Source organism: Colletotrichum costaricense (genome assembly GCF_030867565.1).
Source record: "Colletotrichum costaricense strain IMI 309622 chromosome Unknown Scaffold_3.1, whole genome shotgun sequence".
In the NCBI taxonomy this organism is placed as follows: domain Eukaryota; kingdom Fungi; phylum Ascomycota; class Sordariomycetes; order Glomerellales; family Glomerellaceae; genus Colletotrichum; species Colletotrichum costaricense.
In genome coordinates this window covers 2970472-2990492 of record NW_026848232.1, presented here as the reverse complement: position 1 = coordinate 2990492, position 20021 = coordinate 2970472, and the positions used below count along the sequence as shown (strand labels likewise).

Sequence of the window (20021 nt, the reverse complement as noted above, 5' to 3'; positions counted from 1 at the left end):
CAGTTCGAGTTCAAGTTACAGGTTCCCACGCCCGTTTGTGGCGCGAACGCAACATCGCAATCCCACTACCATCCATTTGCTGCACCTGCAAATTTCCCCTGCACTCCCGTCGTTTCCCTCCCACAACCTTTGACGCCAAATCTCGATTCCTGCGACATACTCACAATCTTCTAGTCGTTGGCGATCCCTCTTCTCTCCTAGCAAGCGCATCGTTCGCTCCTCGGCCTTCTCGCGAATTAACCGCCCCCAGATGCCCAGTTGCTCGCCAACCCTTCGAGCAATTGCATCCGCATCTGCTTCCCCTCCACCTTAAACGCCTTACACCGAACACTTCCCTCACCCCCTCCGAACCTGCGACTCTACCCACGAATACGCACCACGCAGACCGAACACAACTCGAAGAGTTCGTCGAAGAGAATCAAATCACACTAGAGAAAACGAATGGCCGTATGCCTCACGACCACGACCTCAGACACCGCTCGATGACTAGCCATACCAATGGCGCCGCATCTGCGCCGAATCCCCAGCCGGACGCTACCCTTGCGAATCTAAAGCTTGCCGACCCAGCTGCTGTCGCCGAGGCCCCCGCCCCGCCTCTGATCGTAGTCAAGAGCCCCAGCGACGCCCCTGATGCGGGCTTGAGAAGTCTCGATCATTGTACGCTGCTACACTCTCCCGGCACTGCCTTTCGCGCTGTCGCTCTTGTCTTGAGCCTGGCGCATCGACAAGTGCCCCATATACCTTGCCCGTACGCAAGCCTCCAAGCCTTGAGCTGACCATGCCTGTTCACAGACAAGAGAGCGCTGCCGCCATGGCGATATCGACTGCGGCAGTCGCTGCTGCCACTGATCCGATGGGAGACACCTTACCTGGCCTATCTGCAGGAAACGATGCGCACACCGTGGCTCGATAGTTACTTTGCGATCACGGCCAACCTAGGCACTCATACATTCTTCATGATCGGTCTACCCATGCTCTTCTGGTGCGGGTACGCCTCCTTTGGTAAAGGGTAAGCATGATTCGCCGCGCACAGTTTTATAGAAAATATCTAACAAGCTGCTATCTCACAGTGTTATCCACATCCTGGCCGAGGGTGTCTTCTTCACCGGCTTTATCAAGGACTTCTTCTCTCTACCCAGACCGCTGTCCCCGCCACTGCATCGAATCACCATGTCCGGATCTGCTGCGTTGGAATATGGCTTCCCTTCGACCCATAGCGCCAACGCCGTGTCGGTGGCCGTGTACGCAGTATTGCTTCTCAGGAGTCCTGAGAACGCCATGCCAGAGACAACCAAGACCGTCCTCGAGGGCTTGTCGTACTTTTATGCCATTTCTATCATTCTCGGTCGGCTGTACTGTGGTATGCATGGCTTCATCGACGTAATCGTGGGCTCGGTCTTGGGTGCTGCAATCTCTCTTGTCGAGTTCCACTACGGCCCGCCGCTGGACGCCTACATGCATAGCAGCTCATGGTGGGCGCCCGTTATCGCTGCTCTCGTCGTCATTGTTCTCGTGAGGATACACCCCGAGCCGGCGGACGACTGCCCTTGTTTCGACGACAGTGTGGCCTTTGCTGGAGTCGTGATTGGCCTGGAGATCGGAACATGGATGTATGGGCGGACTTCAATCGATTCGTTCGGAGGTTCTGCCCATACTGTTGAGTCCATTGATCTCAATGCATTGGGCTGGCACATTGTACTAGCCCGGGTTGTATTCGGCGTAGTTGTCATCCTGTTGTGGCGAGAGGTCATGAAACCTACCATGCTCAGAGTTCTGCCTCACCTTTTCCGTCTCCTGGAGAAGGTCGAGTGGAATCTTCCCAGACGTTTCTTTACACCAGCGTCCATGTATAAGTCTATTGACCCGGGCTCGAGGATGGATACGCTTATTCCCAACGTCAGGGACTTGCCCCGTGTAGTCCAGTCCATTCGTCACCCGACAACGCGTGGTCGCTCAGTTTCGATCGGACCACAGAGTGCTGCTGATGCGTATGAGACACTTGCATACCGCGAGCGACGACGTCGGGAGAGCATCGGAAGCAATGGCAGCATCAAGAGCAAGGGCAGTATGCACGAGCTTCGAGAGAAGAGCAGCGACTGGGAAGGGAAGGGAGCAACGTCTGGTGTTCAAGGCCACCACGGCAATTCGCTTAACGACTTTGAGCGCATGATGGGTACGGGGAGCGTGCTGGCGAGCCCGAGTGAGGAGAAGGGAGAGGTGGAGCTGAGGGTCGGCCAACAGGATGAGATGAGTGAGAAGGAAATGTTTCTTCGACTCATCCGCCCACGAGTGCGTTACGATGTTGAGGTGGTGACCAAGCTGGTTGTTTATACAGGTAAAGCTGCATCCCTCTTCCGCATGATCCGACCTTGCTCCACATTTGCTGACAGATGCCGACAGGTATTGCTTGGCTGGGCGTCGGCCTCATCCCAATCATGTTCGAGTTGATCGGCCTTGGATCGAACCATCTCCGCACCGCGTAAACCAATCCCAGATTTTGGATGGGATACATTCTTCACGACCGCTAAGAGGGGTACCCTCTATTCACATATATCTAAGTTCTTAACTTCTCGCATGGCGTATCGGCAACGTTGCACAGGAGACCTGCCGAAGGGAGGATCGAGGGGTTTGGGGAGAGAACGAGACGCATAGAACCTTTTTTTCACGAAGCACGATCATATTGTACATTCTTCTGGCAATTGCATTTAGCCAGTGGCGGGATTTTTTATTTACTTTTATGACGGTATATCAGACACGCCATTTTCCTTCATCACGTAATGAAAAGGGCTATGAATTTATTGGCGTCAAAAGGCGGACAGAAGAGTTTATCTGATTCTAGGTGGTACTATTGTGTGATTTGTTTGCCGAGGTAGACACCAGAGGTGAATGAGAGAAGCTTTGTTGGCGCGCTACATCAGTTGAGGACTGTCTACTGTCCATGCCTCTGCTGTGAGACGTACACGTTGTTATGGGCCAGTCACGGCTCTAGTATCACTGAAGATTGTCTAAGATGATGGCACCTCACCTCATCTCAGGCAAGGTGATGGGAAGTTGTGATGCCTTTGGGGGTTGGTAGGCACGGGGTGAGACCCACGACAGCCATGCCGACATACTTGCCTAGGTACGGGTACTTAGTGCATTGTCTTCCTCAGACGTGCTTTGCATACAATATCCCCTCACTTTTCTTGCCGAACCAAATTCAACTCTGTCACTCTCAACATTCGACTGGGTGGGAGACCCTTTGTAGCTGGGGCCGCCATCATCCTTAGTGATATCTGGTCAAATCTATGTTGCTGATGAGAACCTTGATGGCTCATGATGAGCAATTGATGAAGGGGCCAAAAAGGGTCATTCGAAAGTAATGGGGCAGATCGAGCGCCAGCATTCACGAGTGGTGCTTGAAGTCTGGAATCTCAAGGCAAGAGATGACTTCCATCACGAGAAAACAATGTTGACGAATATCACAGGAAATCTAGCCACCATGGATACATCTCGTCGGCGTCTCGTTGTAGCGGAGCAGGTGTACGATCAAAGACCACGTTCGAGGAGGCCCAAATCCACGCCCCCCTCGGAGTCAAGTCAACCCCATCCTCCATGGTTGGGGACGTATGTGGGGGGTTCTGCAACTCTGATCTTCGCGGCTCCAGCTTCCTCGCCCCTCACGCACCGTGGAGAGTGCGGAGTCGACTGATGATGCTGGACTCTACCTTAGGTAGGCGGGCGCTGTCCGATAAGGGGTTCACACAATAATGCTCATAGGAACAGATACGTGGGAACTTGGTCACGATAATCATCCCCGACGGGACTCGATGCCACTGTCAACATGGGCAGACCTTCGACTGAACAAGCTCACTGGGGAGCTTTCGGTAAAAGTCAAGCTATCGCAGGCAGTGATGCGTACGGGAGCCAGCTTTCCTCCTGGCAGCCCCTCTCCCCTGCCTCACCTCAGGTTGCTCGCTCCGCCGAGCAGCCAGGCCAGGGTACTCGGTAGATTGGATCATCGGACGATCCGCTGCCGGCCGGCGGACGCTCTCGACCGGTAGGGCTGGATGGGTCACACCACCCCCCGGAGACTTTGGAGCTTCCAAGTGCCATGCGAGATTATCAGATCTTGATGCTTCTCTCCATTGGTCGAAGCTTTCCAGTAGGGGAAACGATTCACAATTCCGTTCCTGGCGCGATGTTCCCTTGACGCCGTCCGCTGTTACGGCCTGCCGGAAGCGACGGCATCTCCAAACACCAAAGACCAGTCAATGGCAGGGACCCACAACCTTCTGTGCGGATTTGTAGCATTTATAACGGTAAATGTCAGGGAGAAGAAGCAATTCACGCCTAGGCACAAAAGGGCGACAGCTTTGACTACAAAGCAACCCGGCTCCACAGGATCTGAGACCATCGGATGCTTTAATGAGTTGCGCATTTTTGGATGAAGCCATCGAGATATTGAACCTGACAGTGCATTTATAGCTGATGATTCGCCCATGTGGTGGTATTTCTGAGCCGAGTTGCGCGCATAACTCGCAATCAAATGCGTAGGCTAGATCAATTTCGCTGTGGTTGCAAATTCGACTTGCCCTCACGTGGCGACGTCATTTCCCTGCACTCCGGTGCCGGATTCTGCATTTGCCTCGCGTGCCTAAGGCACAGGGGAAACTCCCCAGTCGGGACTAGCGCAGATCTAATCAGTGTGGACCTTGGAAGCGAAGAACTGGAAGTCAAGGGGAAGAGACGGAACTTGGAAGGCACGAAGGCAAAAGAGGGAAGGGGGTCGCCAACACTGCCCACCTGCCTGCCCCGTCGGATGCTGAGAATTGGAAGGTGAGGTGCCCGCGCACTTTCCGTACCTGAACCACCCGTTCTCTCCCCCACAGCAAGCAGCAAGCGCAAGTAACAGCAACCACAGCCGCAGCCGCATCTGCCCGATGGTACAGCTCTTTCTCGACCCGACACCTCTGGTTTTTGGCTCTTTGCAACGAAAGAAAAAAAGGCAAAAGGAGCAGAGGCCACGACCCTTTTGAGTACCCTCAATACCTTGAAGATTTTCATCAGCCGACGAATACCTTATTTCTGGCCTTAATGTAAAAGCCCTCGTCTTGAGTAGGCTGATTTATTTTGTCAGGTGCGGTGCACGACTGCCGACCGTACCTGCCTTCCCTTCCTTACCTAACAGTAACCGTCAACCTGGGGAGGTGCAACTTCCGCCCTGCTTGCGCCAGCCCTGGTTCATCGGCCCAGATTCGCCAAAAATCGGCCCATTTAGCGAGCCAGCCCAGCCAGACGCAGTTTCCTCAGTCCTGCCGCTCCCTCTACGAATACTCTACAGTGGCCAACCCCCCGCAGGATCTGATAACCAAAAGAACCGAACGAATCTGTTCTCCGCACTCAACCAGACGTCTGCACCTCATATTTTCGGCGACTTGAGAACACCAAGCCTGCCCACTCTCCCAACACGACCATTCTTGACGACGTGCGAGGCAGAAAAATTCCAGCGCATCGACGGTCGCATGTAGTCCCCTCCACGATGTCGACCGACGCTGTCAGCGCTCCAGTCTCGGAGCCTGCACCTGTGCCGGCGCAATCCACGACTGGTGACCACGACGAGGAGCCGACCCTTGGCCAGATTGAATGTGCAAAGCCCGCCTTCCTCCACTCACCCCCCGACAGCAACAATGCGCCCAAGTCGGAAGCCAGCGACTCTGAGCTCAGCGACCTCGACGACGATGCCGTTGACCCATCTGCTGCTCCTGCGACCCAAGATGAGGCGCCGCCGCCCGAGGACGACATTGGCGAAGTCCTTCCCGACCACTGGTCCGGGACTGTCCCTGTCTTCAGGCCCACGATGCATCAGTTCAAGGACTTCAAGCTATTCGTACGCCCATGCCTCTCCCTTTCGTGCCCTTTGTCGCCGTGTCTTTTCATCGGCTGACTGTGACTGTGACTGTAGATGACCAAAGTCGATCATTATGGAATGAAGTCCGGCATCGTCAAGATTATCCCTCCTCCCGAGTGGAAAGAAAACCTCCCCCGACTCGACGACCTGGTGAAGCAGATCCGAGTCAGAGAACCAATTAAACAAGACATTATGGGATCGAATGGAACCTATCGCCAAGTCAATATTCTTCATCAAAGATCCTACAACCTCCCGCAGTGGCGACAACTTTGCGACCAGAGCGAACATCAGCCCCCAGCGCGGCGAGGCGAGCGCCGAGCCAACGTCGAAAAGCCGAAACCCCGATCCGCCCCCAAACCTCGTACAGAAGCGAAATCAACGTCGGCCGGGTCTAGAAAGCGGGGCCGAGGTCGACCGCGCCGGGGTAAGGCCAAGGGCAAGAACCAGGATGATGAGGACGATGCCGAAGAAGAACAAGAGGAAGAGAAGCGACCGATGACGCCTGTTTCCCCTAAGCCGGCTGCGGATGCGGACCCCAAGGTCAAGGTCAAGAAAGAAGAAGTCGTCGACTCTGTAGAAGACCCGGGAATGGATGTTGACGAAGATGAGCCACCAACCGTTGGCAGAATGGGTCGGATGGGTGGCGCGAGACAAGCAAAGCCAAAGACCCAGACTGTTTCGGCCCGTCGGAAGTACAGCAAGAGAGAAGGGTCCGCCATGATTGACGAGAAGGCGTTTGAAGACTTTGACTATCAGATGGATGTCTCTGACTATACCCCTGAGCGCTGTGAGGAACTCGAGAGGATATACTGGAAAACCCTCACGTACGCCCCGCCGTTATACGGCGCAGATCTCATGGGTACTCTCTTCGACGAATCGACAGAAATGTGGAACTTGAACAAGCTTCCCAACCTGCTGGACGTTCTTGGGACAAAGGTTCCCGGCGTTAACACGGCCTACCTCTACTTGGGCATGTGGAAGGCCACTTTCGCATGGCATTTGGAGGACGTTGATCTTTACAGCATCAACTATCTCCACTTCGGCGCCCCTAAACAATGGTACAGCATTTCACAAGCTGACGCCCGCCGTTTCGAGGCTGCCATGAAGAACATTTGGCCCACGGACGCCAAGGCTTGCGACCAGTTCCTCCGTCACAAGGGATTCTTGATTTCCCCATCGCACCTCAAGCAGCACTACAATATCACCGTTAATAAGTGCGTTTCGTACCCGGGTGAATTCGTCGTAACCTATCCCTACGGTTACCACTCTGGATACAACTTGGGCTACAACTGCGCCGAGGCTGTCAACTTTGCGCTCGACTCTTGGCTTCCCATGGGCAAGATCGCCAAACGTTGCGAGTGCGCACAGGCGCAAGATAGCGTGTGGGTTGACGTATACGATATCGAACGGAAACTCCGTGGCGAACCCACTCCCGAGTACGAGGAAACTGACGAAGAAGACGAAGAGGACGAGGATGAGGATGAAGACGACGCTACTGGCCTTCCGTCTCCTCCTGGTAGTAACGGCATTGTCAAGTCGGCTCGCAAACGAAAGCGCGCTGCTGGGGACAAAGAAGGCAGGGCAAAGACCAAGCGGATTCGTCTCAAGGTCAAGACGCGCGCAGAGCCGACGTGCTGCCTTTGCCCCAGCGATATCCCTGGTGCAGAAGTCCTGCCAACAGACGATGGCCGCAAGGCCCATCGGATGTGCGCGCTATACCTGCCCGAGACATACGTCGATACCGTCGACGACAAGGAGGTCATTGCGAATGTTGCCAACATCAACAAGGAACGCCTGGATCTCAAGTGTCTCTATTGTCGGTCCAAGAAGGGTGCCTGCTTCCAGTGCTCCCAGAAGAAATGTGCTCGGGCCTACCACGCCACATGCGCGGCTGCCGCGGGTGTCTTTGTCGAAGAAGCCGAAGTCCCGGTCTTTGGCGAAGATGGAACCGAGTACAAGGAGCAAGCGTTCGAGTTCAGCTGTCGCTTCCATCGTACCAAGCGTGATAGGAAACATACTGGTGACTCCTTGGAGGATGATGTGCGGATTCGCGAGGCTGCAGCAGCACTTACCAAGGGCGACATCTGCCAGTTGCAGTACTTCAAGGGCGACATCTTTGCCGGTGTCGTGGTTGAGAATCGCGCCGATGAGCAGATGTTCCTCCTTGATATCATTCCTAATGGGTATGTCTCTATCGACAACTTTGATCAACAAATTCTGACGTGCTGTAGTGACCGTCTCGAGGTTGAGTGGAAGTGGCTTCTACTGCCCGACCCATCTGACTACCACCTTCCAAAGGCGTCTTCCAAGGCTATCCCGATGCCATCATCGCAGAAGGCAAAGGAACGACTGAATGCGAAGCGCCCTGCTGATGAGATTCCCCGCAAAGATGCTCCCTTTGTTGAAGGCTACACATGGGCAGAGTTCCATCCATGCAACGAGTGTACTAATCCAAACCAGACCAAGGTTGATCTGTCGAAGGACAGCCAAGTCTGGCACTATCTCGGCAAGACGTCGACGGAGGCGAAGGCACAGTATTCTGATGATCCCGCCAAGCAGCTGCACAATCCCAAGAGCAACTTTCTTGACACCATTCCCAAGCCTCCCAAGCCTGTTTCCGCAAGCACGTCGCATCGCAGGGTGTCGGTTGTTCCCCCACAACCAGCCCCATTGCCAGTGTTTACGCCTGGAGTCGCTGTTCAGAATGGGCCCAAGTCGGAGAAGCCATACGTATACAAACCCAGGAAACCTGTCGAAACCAACTACGCTGGGACCGGTTCTTTCACCACACAAAAGTCCACACCCAAGGCTTCTGCGCCCCCGACTCCCGGAGGACAGCAGATCCACTTCGGAGCTGATCCTCGATACCCGATCCCGGGTACCCAGTTTGTTCAACAGAAGTTTGCTCCCGACGTACATCAACAATATATGCCTCGTCCCGCTCCAGCTGGGCAGGGCTACTACGAGGCTCCGAACTCGATGCAACGGTCGAGCCCGTACAGCACCCCGGGACCGCAACCCGCAGTCAGCGCGCGGTCCACGCAACAAACGTGGTCGACGCCGTCGCAGAACTCCAGACCTCCTTTACCACACAGTACTTCGCAAGGCTCAACTCAGCAGAACCATCGAAGATACTCGGCCGCACCAACGCCTTCTGTTGCTATGAAATATGCATTCTTCCAGGTTCACCACAATAGGTCAGATTTTTCCAACCCTAGGGACTTGATTAATAATACTCACACACTCCATAGAGACTCGAAGACGTACCGAACTCCCTATGCTCCATGGGGAGGATTCACCAACGGATATGAAGGTAACCTCCGAGCTCATCTCATGAGGACGTCTCCAGAAGCCTTCTTCAAAAACCGGCAAGGCTCCATTCAGGGAGGCACGCCGACACCCGCTCCGAACACGGGCCCGCAGGGACCTGCTTACGGCGGTCCATACCACAACACACTCACGAATGTCATGCCTCAAGGTTCTATCGGAATGTATGGTGTCAAAACAGCGGCCCCTTATTCTTCACCATCGCCGCAGGTCCCTCAGAATCACGCCAGGACGCCATCTTACTCATCGATATCTCCCTCTCCTGCATCAGGCAACTCTCGACCCAGCTCGCATGGCCAAAGTCAGGGCTGGCAGCCGCAGCAGCCACAGTCGGCGCCGCTACATCCGGCGATCCGGCCGCAGTATGGAGGTTGGGCAAACCAGCCACAACAGCAGCATCCTCAGCCTCAACACACTCAACCAGCACAATATCAACCCTCGCAACAGCCTGTCTCTCAGCAGTCTCCTGCTAGCCAGCCTCAGTCTACCCAGACGAAATCTCAGCCTGCAGCAAAGCCCGCTGCGCCGAAGGTGCAGTACAAGGTATGACCACCTAATACATGACATTTCCCCAAGTAGAACAAGCCCAAGCTGACTCAATGATAGATCCCCGAGAAGCAGACACCGGTTCCCCTCCCGGCCAAGTATCTCGCAGCCATGGGCAAGATGCCTTCGGCTGCTACTCCATCCAAGACCAGTTCGAAAACAACTGGGGCGTCTGCGCAAGGTACGAACCCACCCCCGGCTGCTCGTCCCGGGAAGGATGCAACCCAGGAACCGCCGACGGCAGCCATCAATGGCTATACCGCGCAAACGGCTTCTCAACCGTCAAAATCAGCTGGCCCAACGACAGAGACGGCGCCTCCCGTAGCTCAAGCCCCCGTGTCGGTACCGCACACACCAGTGCCGGCTCCAACCTCTCGAATGCCCTTTACGAATCAATCGATGACTACGGCGTTCCCCCGACAGTCTACCCAGTCTCAATCTCAGGCTTACGATACGCCATCAGCCCAGCCGTTCCCTCCCGCGAGCCGACCACGGACTGAGCATCTCAACCCAGCTGAGCTCTTGGCCCAATTTGCCCTCACCCCGCGCGTGAATCCGCCGACGCCTACAGCACCTTCCCATCAGTCCGCACCGTCGCCGGTTCCTCTACAGACAGCTGCCATGCCAGGCTACCAGAGTCATGGTTCAAACTGGGGACCGACGCAGCAGCAGCAGACACAGCAGCCCCAAGCTTGGGCGCCCCCGCCGGGACATTGGCAGCCTCCACATCATCAGCAGTACCACCAGCATCCTCCGCCACAGCAATACCAACAGCATTATCGACAGCAGAATCAGCAGCAGCCGCCACCACCGCCGCAACAACAACATCAAATGCAAGCGCAGCCATCGTTACCCCCGCCCCATCAAACTCCTGAGGACGACGTTCCTCTGCCCGATGTGCCTACGGACTCAACGGCCATCGTCGAGAGGATGATGCAGAATCTCCGCCGCGCTGCGTTCCAAGGCTGATGCGACACCTACCTGGCCTGCACGGCACGTGTACATATTTGACTAGTCTACGATTCGAAAACCAGAAACCAAATCTCTTCCAGTACGATACCGCCACAGTTGAACTGAAAACGACCAAACCAGAAAGACGGAAGGGGGGCGGATGTGTATGGAATGAAAAGATATGCATGATTTTGCACGGGTTTCGGCGTTTGAATGGGGTGTTGATCGGGCTAATCTCAGGCCTCTCATGGAAGTTCCTCTTCGGAGAGTGGTTTCATGATGGACGGATGGGCTTTTTGTGTTTTTGTGTCTTCTTTTATAGTCTTCTGAGCTTCTCTTTGCAAAAGCGTACATTAGGTTTCGAGGACCAAGACGCAAGGAAAGCAGGCTACCTAGCTAGCTATAGGCGCGACTTGCTTTCCCTGGGCGTCTTGAATGTATAAATAATGAAACGTGCGATGTTGCCCAAATTACATTATGCTCCCCTCGTATGGCTCCCGATGTTGAAAAACGAAGGTGATGGGTCTGAAGATGAGGCCATTGCTCTGGAATTTTCGCTGGTCGTTGGACAGGTCGTTCAGTTCGCTACAATACGTAACCATCCATAGGTGATTAAGCGGTCTAGTCAAAAGTTGTCATTGGCCATCATGGTTGGTTGTGAGGTTCTCACTGCAATTTCAACTGTCCTTAGGCAGAGGGATGGGAGCAATTTGACATCCTATCACTTAAAATTGCAATAGACAGACGAACGAAAGACCATACACGTAGTAACGTAAATAATGATTGGATTTTTTCGCTTTTCCACAAACAGCTAGCATTCTGTAGCTAGCTGACTACAACTTGGACGGAATATTCCCTTTCTGTACTCCTCCAGTTGTCGCCAATTCATCCCCGTCGATTCACGCATACTTGTTGGCGACGAGCCACTCCTTCAGCTTAGCAGCGTCACGCTCGCGGTACGCGGCGCGACCACGGACCTTGTCCTTGACGGTCTCGAGGGTACGGGCGAAAGCGCTCGTGTCTTTGTCGGCGAAGAAGGCCTCAATGTCCTTGACGGACTCAAAGTCGGTGAACTTGCCCAGGGAGACCTGGATGAAGCGGTCAACGACAATGGGGTTGCCGAGCTTGGCGAGGCAGGCCTCCCAGTTGTTCTTTACGTAGTCCCACTGGATCTGGCGGGCGACCGAGTTGCCGGCGAGAGCGGAGCCGAGGGAGTGCATGTCGGCGGACGGGACGGAGTCCGAAGCCGGGGCGGGCGGGGACTTGTTGAAGAGGAAGGGGAGCAGGTTGTTCTTGATGATGTTCTCGTCGCGGACGAAACCAAGGTTGGAGAGGCAGATCTCCTTGCCGTCGATGGCGGGGGTGGTGAACCACTCCTTCTTCAAGGCCTCGACGGCACGGGCCGTGTCGTTCTTGATGGCGACGCGGAAGACGGGCGTGCGGAGAGCGGGGTGCAGGGGGTTAGACTCGGGTGACTCGACCCAGGCGTTGAAGCGCTTGGTGGCCTCCTCGGTGACACTACGGTTGTTAGTACTTGTATAGACTCATCAATAGTGGATAATATTTACCCAGCATGGCCGTTGACACCAGCAGTCAGGAGGACTCTCTTGCGGAGAAGTCCGTCAAGGTAGCTCTCGCCCTCGGGGAATTCCCAGCCCATCTTGGCCACGACGTCGTTGATAAGCTTCAACGTGAAAGTCTCCAGACCCTTCTTGATCGTCTCGTCATCGCTGAAGATGGACTTGACAAGTGCGATAGAGTCAAGGACCTGACTCCACACGAGGTAGTTGTCCTCCTTGGCGAAGCCTTGGACGAAGGACAGAAGAGCCGCGGTGGTGCCGTAGCCAGAGAAGGCAAGGTCGGCGGAGGAGCCGATGATAGCAATCTTGTCCTCGGTGGTGAGGCGATCCAGCTGCTGTCCGAGCTTCAGAAGACGCTCAGGGGGGTAGTTGACACGGTAGAAACCGGAAGATCCAGAGTTGAGCTTGTAAAAGTCCGTGTCGATATCACGGATCGTGCCCTCCTTCTTCTCGAGAGACAGGGAGGTGACACCCTTGGTGCCGACCTTGCCCTCAATCTCAAGGGGAATCCACCAGGTGGTCTCGTCGTCTTCGGGCTTGACGTCGCCAGTGGAAAGGAAACGAGACTGCTTGACGGAGATCTGGCCGGGCTCCTCGGCGACGGTCAGAACGGGGTGACCAATCTTGGAAATCCAGGGGCCCATGAGCTTGTTCACATCCTTGCCGGACGCCTCAGTGAGAGCATCCCACAACGCCTTGGTCTTGGCGTTGCCGTACTGGTGGGCCTTCAGGTAGTTGGAGACACCCTTGAGGAAGGTCTCGACACCGAGGTGGTTGGCGAGCATGCGAATGGCTGAGCAACCCTTTAGGTAGCTGATGTGGTCGAAAATCTGGTTGACATCAAGGGCGTCCTTGACAGGCACGTGGATGGCATGACTGGCTCTGATGCCATCAAGCTTGAAGGCCATCTCCATACCCTCGTTGACAAACTGAGACCAAACCTGCCACTCGGGGTGCAGGTAGTCTGTCGCGTGCCATCCAACCCAGGTGGCGAAACCCTCGTTCAACCACAGCTCATCCCACCAGTCCATGGTGACCAGGTTGCCGAACCACTGGTGAGCCAGCTCGTGAGCGACAACGTAAGCGACACGGTTGCGGTACCTGGCCTCGGACGTCTTCTCGTCGAAGAGGACGGCGGTAGTGCGGTAGGTGACGAGACCCCAATTCTCCATGGCTCCGTGTGTGAACTCGTGGACGGCTAACAGGTCGGCCTTGGGCAGGGGGTATTCGATGCCAAAGATGTCGGAGAAGAAGTCGATGATGCGGGGCGCGTGCCACAGAGCATAACGGCCCTGCTCCTTCAGGCCACGGGTGGTGTAGACACGAACGGGCAGCTGCTTGCCGTTGTAGCGGCGCTCGGTGAACTCCTCAACGTACTCAAAGTCACCAACAGCCCAGGCGAGGAGGTATGTGGACATCTTGGGGCTGGTCTCGAAGGAAACCAGCTGCCAGCCCTCCTTGGTCTTCTTGGTGTCCTTGACGGGCATGTTGCTGAGGGCGACCTGGTCGTCGGGGATCTCAATCTCAAAGTCAAAGGTGGCCTTGAGGTTAGGCTCGTCGAAACAGGGGAAGGCCCGACGGGCGTCGCAAGACTCGAACTGTGTGCTGAACATGTAGTGCCACTCGTCGTCGCGGGGAACAGACTTGGCGGGCTCGGCGGCGGGCTTGTACTTGCTGCGGTAGAAGCCAGCCATCTCGTTGTTGATGATGCCCTCAAATTCAATGGTCAGAACAGCCTTTTGCGCCTGGGGGATCTCCTCGTCAAAAGTGACGGTAGCGCGCTGCTGCTTCTCGCCATAGCTGAAGTTGGTGGACTCCCATGATTGCGTCGACTTGGTGTGGCCGACGGCGATCTTTGCGCTGAGCAGCTTGATCTCGAGGGCGTTGAGGACAATCTCCTTGGTAGGCTTGACAACCTCGGCGTCGATGCTGTGGGGCGCAAGCAAGAGGTTAGCATCCCGGGAACGTCTTTGTAGTGCTGGTTGCAGCTCGTGCTGAAGTTGAAGCTGAAGCTGAAGCTCGGAGCTCAGGCGGAGTGAGGGGTAGGGGTGTATCCTTACGTCACGGTTCCCTTGTAAGTCCAGTCCTTGAAGTTGAGGTCACGGAGGGACAGGACGTAGTGGGAGGGCCGAATGGACTCGGGGAGAACTTCGCGATCAGCCATGTTGCCGACTCTGCTGGCGTACAGTGCCTTGTCGGATGTGGTGATTGTCGAGCAGTAGTTGCGGTGGGAAGCGGGTGCGGGGAAGGAAGAAGGTCGGCGGTAGCTATTTGTCCGCGAGGCGAGCTTTATGTCAGTTTCGTACCCTTGGGGTGGTTAAAGGTAGGCTGCAAAGAGGAGTAGTAAGACAAGGAGGACAATAGGAAAATGGGAGGACGGAGGAAGAGGAAAGAAGAGTAAGGTGGTAGTAGTGGTAGCAGGAGGGAGGCGGAAGAAAAAAAAAGAAGAGTAGTGTAATGGATAAGATCAGAGTAGAAGCTGTGCCAGCTCCACAAGAGTGCCTTCCTACTTGGGATTATGGGCAAAGCGGCAAGCGGCAAATGGGACGACTGGCGCGTGGTAGTAGACTCTCAGGTACTGAGGCAGATATCCGGATTGGTGGTATGGTTGTGGGTTTGGATCAAGGTGAAGGAGAGAGTTCCGGGGTGGATCAATGGTGATGCTCCGAGGTGAGGGGCAACGAGGGGCACACAAAAGGTCCCTGCATGGGTCAAGCTGGTAGGTAGCTCTCCTGCGTTCTGGGGCTGTCCACTCCTGTCCACTCATTGAGTGAGGTAAGCGTGGAGTATGCCGCCCACCACAAGCAAGGCGCCGCTACGCTCGACTTGGTCCACGGGTGCGCGCAGGCCACTAATACCTTCCGGTACAGGCAGTCCAGGAACACCCGTTTCTACCATCGTTGCTGTTCCATTACCAAAGAGTAAGGTAAAGCACAGAGTAAATCAAGGTCTACTAGGCCTTTGTTATCCGAGATGAGGGTACTTCGGAAAAAATAGAAAGGTCCCAACAGATAGAAAGGTGGCCATTCAACGAAGGGGAACCTTGAAACCAAAAGAAAGCAGACCAGACAAACTCACCTTGCAATGAAGGCATCGCGAGCAATCCGTCCAACATTGGGAGCCGAGGACCAGAGAGCATTAGACGTAGACGTGGTGGAAGCTGCTGCCTTGAAGACAGACGAATTCGAGAAGTGGCGTCTGAAGCCGATGTTGTACGAGCATGATGAAGAAAAAGAAGCCGGCGCCGATGAGCCAAAAGAGGACGATGATGTTGGTGTTACAAGAAGTGATGGCAGTAGTGGACGTGGTACAGATACACAGCAGCCGCGGACCAGACCGCGCGCCGCAGGACCAAACGTCCGTCCGGCCAGCTGCCCGATCGGGTTCATCCTGTTTGATCGATCCGCCCAGGACGGACTGGACGCAGAAACGAAAGGCCTATAGAGCTGAGCTGGTGATGAGGTTGGGGCAGGTGACAATTGCCTCAGTGCATCGTCGCTACCGATTCCTTCTTCACGCTGGTTGGAATACTTTGTAGATAAATCTCTGTACGAGGACGGGACAGACTCAGGAGGTCACACAGCCTGTCAACTCGGACGGTTCGGCGCGGGAATTAGCCTGTTTAGGCAGAAAACGGGGCTAACTGCTGCTGGTACGAGGCTGTGGTGGCTTGTGCTCAACCATAAGTTCCCTCGATGGAAAAAGAAAAAAAAAAGTTGAATTGCTCAACGCCGACGACAAGCGAGATGACCTCGGTACGACTGCCCCCATATAGGGTAGGTAGATATCTGTATGCTTTGAGGTATGAATGAGTGGAATTCCATAAGTTCAGTTAATTAATAACATATCACAGTCTCAAGCGAAGTAAGAACGAACCGAAAAGATATATAGCTGTAATGTGAACCATTGTTGCTCTTCCTCTGCAACGCTCAATGTATAAAGTCCTCCCCCGCTATGGCATCCCAAAACCTCTAATACTCGCTTGGTATACACATCGTCAAACGCGATCGATGCCTACCTATAGTGCTTCCCTTCCCTTGCCTCCAGACAAATTCCCTCCCAACACTCTGAGCGCGCTAATTCACAAGATACCCAATGCGTCCCACCCATGCCATGAAAAACGGCCTCGAAAGCAGCCAATCCCACACCGTAACGCCTGCCCCCATTCGATCCCGAACAAGTACATCATTACGTCGTCAAGAGAAAAAAGTTCTCAAGAATGCCTCCTCCTCTACTCGTATATCGTACCATGCATACACACGTGCTCTTCGTCTTGCAACCTTATGCCTTGCAACCTTATGCCGAACTGCTGGCGCTGGCGCTGGCGCTGGCGCCCGTCGCTCCTCCCTCCGCCGCCACCTTGGCCGCGACTTCATTCCACCACGATCCGTGGGCCGCTCTGTCGACGGCTCCGACCTTGGATATCTCGTCCAGCATCTCCCGAACCTGCACCGCGAACTCCGCCAGGCCAAGACCCGCCAGCTTCTCATGCGCAGTCGTGGCCGCGTTGAGCTTCTCCTTTGCTGATCCAGCAGTCAACCTGGCGTTCATGTGGCCCCTGAGCCTGGCCAGGAGAAGCCGCAGAACGGGCTCTGTCGGCTCGATGCTCTTCTTCATCGAGTCTTGGCTAGCCTTCAGCACCTTGGTAACGAGGGCTTTCAGGTGCGTCTTGGTCGCTGCTGGCATAGACCTGCCAGCCTCGAGTGCCGCCATGACACCCTGTACCGTCGATTCGACATTGTCGTGATCTGCCTCAAGCACCGCTGTGATCCGTGTCGCCTCCGTCTTCCACGGCGTGCGGACGTCTCGCTTCAGGAGGTTCTTGCATTGCAGTAAAATGGCCCCGGTGGTGACTATACGCTGCGAGGCCAGGGACAACCGCACCATGCGCTTGTAGTCCAGGCCCAACATCTCGGGTACTTTGTCAACGGCGATTGGAGCCGGCTGCGTGAAACTGTCGACGAGCAGCTGTGCGTATATTTTGTCGTCCGTTGGCCGATTCTTGGGGTGATTGATGCCCTCCGGGTCTCTCTTTCGAGCCTCCGCCAGAACCTTGGAGCGTGCAGAACGCCAGGCCGTCTCGGCCGCGCTCAAATCGTGTGCACCGCTCTCAAGCGCCCCAGTGAATCTCTTCCTCTCATATCCTGTTGCAGACTCAATCAACTGGGGAGCTGCAGTGGAGAACATGTAGTTGACGTAGTCGCACAACATGAAATCGACAAATTCTGTCAATGCTTCCACCCGATCAACCAAGCTCCCGTTTTGAAGTTTGTTTTCCACCAAATCCTTGGCCTCATCGTCGCGGAATGGCGCGCACAACTTGGGCAAGAGGTTTGCCATGGAAGTAAAAAACTTCTCATATGAGAAGTTCCCCATCTGGAACTGCCGCTCGGCCACCTCGACATCCAGTATCTCACTAATCGTTGTGTGCATGTAGGCACCGGGCTTGACGAGCCGCTGCAGATTGTCCTTGAGATACCTCATCATGATGACAAAATATGCAAAGCTAGCGTCCATATTGTCTTCCTCAATGCTTGCTCTCATTCCGGCAAATAGGGGTATCTGGACGGCAGCGTGGTGTTCCCGGTATTCGCTTGAAGGGATGCGGTATTCTCGGTTAATGGCAAGCTCGTGGACGACAATCCTGTTATCGGGCAACAGGCCGCCGAACCCAGGCTTGATCTCAATGGGCTGTGGTTTGGTATGACCCTTGGCCGGCGTTGGCGGCGGTGTCAAGGTCTGCGAATCCGGCGACACAAGGCTTTCGGCAGTAGCGGAAGCCTCTCCGGGCACGTTCTCGGCGACCCGAGGCTTCATATCGCCAGTGGGCTTCTTTGCGGCTCGCGCCTTGCGAGCCTTGCGAACGGCATCGCCAATCATCTTCTTGCCCTTTTCCTGGCCCGCAAGCTTCTTGATCCGCACAATCAGCTGAACTTGATTGCTCTTTATGCTCTCTCGGTATTGCTCAGCGGCCGCGTCTTCGGTGCTTTCCTGGACTGTCTGCAAAATCATGTCCAGCTCAACAAACTGCATGAGCATTAGCTGAACAAGAGACTCCGAGTCCCGAGACTTCCATGCAAGGAACGCATTGTAGAAAGTGGCATAAATCTCGGGCAGTGCACTACGTAGAGTTGGTGGGGGGGTATAATTGTTGGCTGCGGTCAGACGCGACATGATGTTCTCGAAAGAAATTAGGAGATCTCGGGCTTTCGTCACGAGGTCCTGCAGCTGTGGATTAGCAAGGTCATTACGGGGTATTGGTTGAGGCTGTGACAATCCAACCTGTTCCCTATCCCCCGTGCCGTCCTTGTTACTCAGAACCTGCGTGGGGTGGCCCAGAATGAGGAAAGCGCTGAGAAATGTGCGAACGGCGGCCATCTCCTCAACCGACCCCGTCTCGCCCTCCTGCAAGCCGCATATCCTGAGGATACGGGCGGTCTGTACGAGGACCTCTTCTTGCGCCAACAGCTCGAGTACTTGGTCAAAAGACGTGTCCCGCACGCCGTCAATGGTGATGCCTAACCCGGAGAACTCAGCAACAGCCTTTCTTCTCTTGAGGCTCTTCCACCACCATTGCAGTTTTTCGGCTGCTTCAGGCTCACTCAACACCCGAGCACGCTTCTCGTCAGAGGTGTTCGAAGAGGCCTCGGTGGGCTTCCGCGACATGAGACTCTGGCCTCGCGCCCTCTTGGTGGCATTACGGCCCTTTAGCTCTTCTCTCCGCCGCTCGGCCTCGGCCAAGCGTTCTTCCATCTGAACGCGGAGCTTGACCAGTTCCTGTTCTCTCTTGCCCTTCATGGTCTCGGCAACGGCCTTGGCCCTCTTGACCTCCTCGGCACAGGAAGCCACGATCTCGGCTAGGTTGCGCTCCCGGGCTTGTTGGGCAGCAATCGCTCGTTCTTCGGATAGGGAGGTGTCGCGGTGGCTGGCCTTGGCCATGGCGGCTCTCAGACGAACCTTTTCGGCGTGGGCAGCTCGGTCGGCGAGGCGTGCTTTTCGGTCTTCGAGAAAGGACGTGCGCCGGAGGTGCTGTGCAATGTGCTTGCTCTGGTCAGAGTCTCCATGGCGGGTGAAGGTCTGGGTCGAGGAACAGCGGGAATGTGCAGAAGAGATGGAGTTGCGGCGGGAAGAGGCTGCTGAGTCCTTGCGACGGGTCTGGGAGGGCCGGTAGAAGCGGGCGGCGATGTGCGGAGGTGGGGTGAAGATGCGGCCGTCAGTGTCGTCCATCTCCTCGTCGGAGGTCGGGGGCATGGATAGGTCAACGTCGGCTCCCTCCATGGTTGACGATGGTGAGCCAACAGACTCCTCTAGATTGCGCGAAGGGTCGGTGAGGTCTGCCGAGGGGCGACGCATGTTGTATGGCGTGCCTCCTAGCTTGGATGTTTCGGAGGTTCGAGCGGTTGCGGTTTCGCAATGGTTGATGCAGTAAAAGACGATATTTGGCGAGCGAAAGGGCGGCGAAGGTGGTGATGATGTAGTTAGGTCGGATGCTCTCAAGAGGGAGAAGGTTTCCGAGTGATACAGGAGTCACCAGGGGTTGTGTGTCGTGTTGTAGTCGCAGTCGCGGTTGGTGGTCGAGGGGGAACCGGTCGGGTCGCCCAAACAAGGTGGATCGGGCTGAAGCCTGGGATTAAGCCAAGGTGCCTAGTAGGCAGGCAAGCGAATGGATTTCGGCTGTCGATTTTTTGGGGGGAATAACAACCACAACAGAAAGGTGTTGCAAGGGG

At 55.3% G+C, this 20021-nt stretch overlaps 6 protein-coding genes across 6 annotated transcripts; 3 read left to right on the top strand and 3 right to left on the bottom strand.

Moving 5' to 3' along the window:
• Positions 1-449: 449 nt before the first annotated feature.
• On the top strand, positions 450-2483 carry CCOS01_03826 (PAP2 superfamily protein; the record flags this gene model as incomplete). Its single annotated transcript, XM_060452009.1, has 4 exons — positions 450-657; positions 793-1009; positions 1071-2335; positions 2401-2483. The coding sequence occupies 4 exons, from the start codon at positions 450-452 to the stop codon at positions 2481-2483; spliced, it is 1773 nt and encodes a 590-aa protein (XP_060318274.1).
• A 2059-nt stretch (positions 2484-4542) lies between these two features.
• CCOS01_03825 (uncharacterized protein) lies at positions 4543-5046 on the bottom strand (the record flags this gene model as incomplete). The annotated part of the gene is made up of 1 exon (XM_060452008.1): positions 4543-5046. One exon carries the CDS (start codon positions 5044-5046, stop codon positions 4543-4545), a length of 504 nt encoding a protein of 167 aa, XP_060318273.1.
• A 475-nt stretch (positions 5047-5521) lies between these two features.
• CCOS01_03824 (JmjC domain-containing protein) lies at positions 5522-10732 on the top strand (the record flags this gene model as incomplete). Its single annotated transcript, XM_060452007.1, has 5 exons — positions 5522-5869; positions 5945-8073; positions 8122-9087; positions 9142-9760; positions 9824-10732. The coding sequence occupies 5 exons, from the start codon at positions 5522-5524 to the stop codon at positions 10730-10732; spliced, it is 4971 nt and encodes a 1656-aa protein (XP_060318272.1).
• An 881-nt stretch (positions 10733-11613) lies between these two features.
• Positions 11614-15192, bottom strand: CCOS01_03823 (peptidase family M1; the record flags this gene model as incomplete). The annotated part of the gene is made up of 4 exons (XM_060452006.1): positions 11614-12232; positions 12283-14223; positions 14355-14581; positions 15094-15192. The coding sequence occupies 4 exons, from the start codon at positions 15190-15192 to the stop codon at positions 11614-11616; spliced, it is 2886 nt and encodes a 961-aa protein (XP_060318271.1).
• Positions 15193-15378: 186 nt separating this feature from the next.
• Positions 15379-15738, top strand: CCOS01_03822 (uncharacterized protein; the record flags this gene model as incomplete). Its single annotated transcript, XM_060452005.1, has 1 exon — positions 15379-15738. The coding sequence occupies one exon, from the start codon at positions 15379-15381 to the stop codon at positions 15736-15738; it is 360 nt and encodes a 119-aa protein (XP_060318270.1).
• Positions 15739-16590: 852 nt separating this feature from the next.
• Positions 16591-19647, bottom strand: CCOS01_03821 (IQ calmodulin-binding domain-containing family protein; the record flags this gene model as incomplete). Its single annotated transcript, XM_060452004.1, has 1 exon — positions 16591-19647. The coding sequence occupies one exon, from the start codon at positions 19645-19647 to the stop codon at positions 16591-16593; it is 3057 nt and encodes a 1018-aa protein (XP_060318269.1).
• Between the last annotated feature and the right edge of the window lie 374 nt (positions 19648-20021).